At 21.5% G+C, this 5,354-nt stretch overlaps 1 protein-coding gene across 2 annotated transcripts in view; it reads right to left on the bottom strand.

Annotated features, from left to right (window-relative positions):
- LOC117175981 (cyclin G) overlaps positions 1-5,354 on the bottom strand; it is a 43,273-nt gene that overhangs the window by 9,533 nt on the left and 28,386 nt on the right. For both annotated transcript variants that reach the window (XM_033365878.1, XM_033365879.1), the window contains exon 5: positions 2,387-2,595. In XM_033365878.1, coding sequence (XP_033221769.1) covers positions 2,387-2,595 — 209 coding nt within the window. The remainder of the gene's footprint in view (positions 1-2,386; positions 2,596-5,354) is intronic.

Below are 5,354 nucleotides of genomic sequence, written 5' to 3'. Positions count from 1 at the left end.
AAAAAAAAAAAAAAAAAAAAAATTAACAAAATACACGAATTTTCAACAAGAATAATTTTTTTTTAAATGCAAAACTTCATTTTCAAAATTCCCAGACTAATTTTTTATCGATGAAATCTAACAATTTATAATTATTATTTTTATTATTTGTGGGGGCTAATTTTTGAATTAAAAAGCATTTTAAAAATCCAAAAAATTCTATTAATTTAAATGAAACTGCAATAAATATTCTAGATGGATTTAAAAAAATAGGAAGTTGAATTATCAACCAAATAGTGGAATTTTCAACAAAAAAATATTCAAATTTTTTAACCAAAAATATCAATTTTCATGCAATATTAATTTTTTATACATAAAAAAATGAATTCTGAACAAAATGCTTAATTTTTCAACAAAATACATGAATTTTGAATCAAATAGTTGAATATTTAAAACGAAATAGTTCAGTTTTTCACAAAAAAGATGAATTTTCAACAAAAGAATTGAGTTTTCAACAAAAATATGAAAGATCAACCCAATTTAAATTTTTTTAAACAAAATAGATTAACAGATTAACTTTCAATGAAGAAAATTAATTTTCTACCAAAAAAATATTAATTTTTAACCAAGTAACTGAATTTACAGACAAATAGTTGATTTTTCAACAAAATAGTTAAATTTTCAACAATATAGTTAAGTTTTCCACAAAAAATATATTTTTTCAAGTAAGAATCTAAATTTTATAAAAAAAAAAATCTTTTTTAACGAAAGTTCAACAAAATTCGTGAATTTTCAACAAAATAATTAACGTTTCTACTAAAACAGATCAACTTTCAACAAAAAAAGATAATTTTCAAGCAGGATTAATCTTCTAAAAAAAAATTTAACAATGTTTTTTTAATACCTAGGAACAATTTTTTGAAAATTTTGTTAAGATCTTCAAAATTGCTTGGAATCTTTTAAAATACCCTAAAATATTTGCAATCTATTCACATCTTTTGAAATCTTTTTTAACATTTGACAGTTCTTTAAAAAATATTTTAAATAATTTTAAATGATTTAATATCCCTTGAAAGTTATCAAAATCAAAAATATTTTTTGATTTCCCTGGGAAATGTTTTTTTTTTGTTTGAATATTTTAAAGTTGGCTTCTCAATTTAAAAGATTTTACACTTAAAAATTAAAATCTAGAATAAAAAATTTGTGAAGTGAAAGATTTATAAAATAACGCATCTAAACTAAATGATATCACAATTGGAAAAAATAAAAAATTGAACTAAGTATTTAAAAAATGGTCGAAATAAAAAATCCGGTCATTTCCCGGTTTTCAAAAATTTTTCACGCTCAATAATATTTACAAAAATCGAAAAATAAACTTAAATATTTTTCCACTTGAATTAAATTAAATTAGAGAATCAATGAACTCTACAATTTTCAAAATTATATTATTTTAAACAATTTTAAGCTAGAAACCTTAATAATAAAAACTTGTTTTTTTAACTGAAAACTTCTTACAAGTTAAATTGTTTTCATTTTAAATAGATTAAAACATCCTTAAGAACATTCAAAATTTTGAGAAATCTCAAAGTTCTTTTAAATTTATTCAAATTTTTAAATATTTTTGAAGTTTTTTTTTTAGAACTTATACATATCTTTTGAAATGAATGGAATTTATTTTACATTTGTTAGAAAATCCTGCAAATTTAAAGAAATTTTTTTGGAAATCTTCAAAAAAAATTTTGGAATATTCTCTGAAAATAATATTCCACTATAAAAAAAAAATTATTTTCCTAGGAATCTTACGATTTTTTTTTTGTTTTTAAATCTAGGAAAATCGACATTTTTAAATGAATTTTGAATCTTTTAAAAACTTCCAAATACCTCTCTAAATAACTCAAATTTTTTCTACAAACAATAAGTGTTCAATTGCTATTTAACCAAAATTCAACAATTTCAGATACAAATTAAACATTTTTTTTTTAAAAGAACAATCAAAATTGTTAAGTTTAAATTGTAAAAGCTAAAAAATATTGCAAACTATTAAATAATAATTTCTTTTCTCAATTAGGAATTTAAAATTGAATGGACGAAATTTCAATATTTCCAATAAAAATATAATATAAAATTTAATATTTAAAATATTATATTATATTAAAATTAAAAGCTGTTTTTTATCCAAAAATTTTCAAATTAAAACACTTTCAATTTTTTATTGTAAAAGTCTTCAAGACTGCATTTTAAAATTCTTTCATTTCAAAATCAAAAACTAAAATGGAAATTATAATTAAATAATAATAAAAATAATATATAAAAAAATAATAAAAATAAATTCCACCCTGATTTTTTTTTTTTTAATGCAAAATAAATTATTATAATTTTGAAAAATGTATTATTTTCATATAAATACCTAATTCTACTTGGCGAAGGGACAGGAGCGTGCTCGGCGATAGCTGGCAAAACTGAGGTAAATTTGTCAGTTGGTCTCAAAAGGCGAGCAGTGCGTGACGACAGCTTCCAAATTAGCCTCTGTCGGTGGGGAGTTTGCTCCTGACGATTGTACTTGCTGAGTATTCCACCAACTACCTCATGAGTTGAAAAGAAACTCTCATCCGAAATCTGCCTCAGCAAATACAAAAAAAGAATATTTTTTATCTCAATTCAAAATTTTTCCGAAAATTAAACGACTTTTTTTCGAAATCAACTATTTTTTCTTACCAAATTCGTCTTTTGAACTTGAAAATCGAACAATTTGATTTGAACTCGTCTATTTGGTTAAAAATTAATCTTTCTATTAGAAAATTCATACTTTACTGTAGAAATTTTACTGTTTTTTTTTGTGTTTTGTTAAAAATGCAACTGTTCGAATAACAATTTTTTTTTTTTTTTAATTCAAGAGTTTTGTACAAAATTTGTCTGTTTGGCTTTAAAAATTTCTCGCTTTTAGAAAATTTCATCTCTATCTGTAGAAATTTCACTGTTTTTTTTTTATTAATTTTTTTATTAAAAATACAACTTTCGGGATGAAAATTAATTTTTTTCTTAAAAACTCCGGAGTTTTGTACCAAATTTTTATTTTTTGCTAAAAAAATTCCTCTCTTTCTTTTAGAAAATTCATCTCTTTCTGTAGAAATTTCACTGTTTTTTTTTTGTATATTATTTATTTTTTTATTAAAAATGCAACTTTCGGGATAAAAATTAAATTTTGTCTTAAAAACTCAAAAATTTTGTACAAAATTGGTCTTTTTGGCTGAAAAATTCCATCACTTTCTGTAGAAATTCCACTATTTTTTTTTTGTTTTTTTTTTTGAAAATGCAACTGTCCGGGTAACATTTTTTTTGTACGAAATTTTTATTAATTAATGGCGAAGAAATTCCTCTCTTACTATTAAAAAAATTCATCGTTTTCTGTAGAAATTTCACTGTTCTTTTTATTTCATTAATTTTCTTTTATTAAAAACGCAACTTTCGGGATGAAAATTAATTTTTTTCTTAAAAACTCCAGAGTTTTGTACAAAATTTTTATTTTTTGCTAAAAAAATTCCTCTCTTTCTTTTAGAAAATTCATCTCTTTCTGTAGAAATTTCACTGTTTTTTTTTTTTTTTTTTTTTTTTTTTTTTTTTTTTTTTTTTTTTTTTTTTTTTTTTTTTTTTTTTTTGAAAATGCAACTGTCCGGGTAACATTTTTTTTGTACGAAATTTCCATTAATTAATGGCTAAGAAATTCCACTCTTACTATTTAAAAAATTCATCGTTTTCTGTAGAAATTTCACTGTTCTTTTTATTTTATTAATTTTCTTTTATTAAAAATGCAACTTTCGGGATAAAAATTAAATTTTTTCTTAAAAATTCAATAGTTTTGTACAAAATTTGTCTTTTTGGCTGAATAAATTCCTCATTCTTTTAGAAAATTCCATCTCTTGTTGTAGAAATTCCACTGTTTTTTTCTTTCTTTTTTTTTTTTGAAAATGCAACTGTCCGAATAAAATTTTTATTTTTGTAAAAAATTCCTCTTTTCTTTTTAGAAAATTCATCTCTTTCTGTAGAAATTTCACTGTTTTTTTTATATATTATTTATTTTTTTATTTAAAATGGAACTTTCGGGATAAAAATTAATTTTTTTTTCTCAAAAATTCCAGAGTTTTGTACGAAATTGGTCTTTTTGGCTTAAAAAATTCATCTCTTTCTTTTAGAAAATTCCATCTCTTTCTGTAGAAAGGTAACTTTTTTTCTTGTACAAAATTTGTATTTTTTGCTAAAAAATTCCTCTCGTTCTTTTATAAAATTCGACTCTTTCCGTAGAAATTTCATTGATTTTTTTATTTTCTTTATTTTTTTTATTAAAAATGCAACTTTCGGGATAAAAATTAAATTTTTTCTTAAATTCAAGAGTTTTGTACACAATTTGTCTTTTTGGCTGAATAAATTCCTCATTCCTCATTAAAAGAAACCGTTAAATTTTCCACTAAAAATATCCATTTTTAGTCAAACATGATAAATAGTTCAATTTTCACTTAAAAAATTAATTTTCAATTAAAGTGATGAATCTTTAACTAAAAATGATCATTTTTCAACCAAAAATAGAAAAGTAATTAAATTTCCAGTTGAAAAAATTAATTATCAATTAAAAGAAAACGGCTTTTCAACAAAACAGCTAAATTTTCAACCAAGGTGACGAAATTTCAACAACAAGCTTCGTCATATTTATTACAAAAAAAAAAACTCAAAAATGAATAAAAACTCAGAGATGAAAACTTTCACTAAAATCATATAAATTTTTTTTTCGTTCGTCCCAATCAGTCAATAATATTAATAATAATGATAATATGTATTTTGAACCAAAAAATTTTGTTAAAAAATTTAATTTTCAACAAAAAAACAAAAATTTTCAAATGGAAGTTGAATTTTTAACTAAAAAAGTGTTGTATTTTAGCTTTAAGTGGGGAAAGGGGAAAAAAATGTAAAAGTCTGAAAAGACATACATGTAGAATAAATAAATAAATAAACTAAAAAAGTGAATTTTCAACCAAGATTAATATTCTACAAAAATACAAGAATTTTAAAAGAAAAAGTTAAATTTTTAACCAAAACTAGAAAAGTAATTAAATTTCCAGTTAAAAAAATTAATTTTCAAACAAAAGAAAACGACCTTTCAAAAAAAAATAGCTAAATTTTCAACCAAGGTGACGAATTTTCAACGACAAGCTTCGACATACTTGTTTATTTATAAAAAGAAGAATCCAAACTTTTTTTTAATGAAAAGTGGAATAGTCAAAATCTGTTAAAAAATATAATTTTCATAATTAAAAATAGGTGAAAAAAGATAAGAAACCCCAAAATAGGAGGAAAAGGTGACAAATTCCTAAAAAAAAAAAAAG

The sequence above is a fragment of the Belonocnema kinseyi genome, chromosome 7 (genome assembly GCF_010883055.1).
Source record: "Belonocnema kinseyi isolate 2016_QV_RU_SX_M_011 chromosome 7, B_treatae_v1, whole genome shotgun sequence".
Classification (NCBI taxonomy): Eukaryota; Metazoa; Arthropoda; class Insecta; order Hymenoptera; family Cynipidae; genus Belonocnema; species Belonocnema kinseyi.
This window is presented reverse-complemented; position numbering and strand designations above follow the sequence as displayed.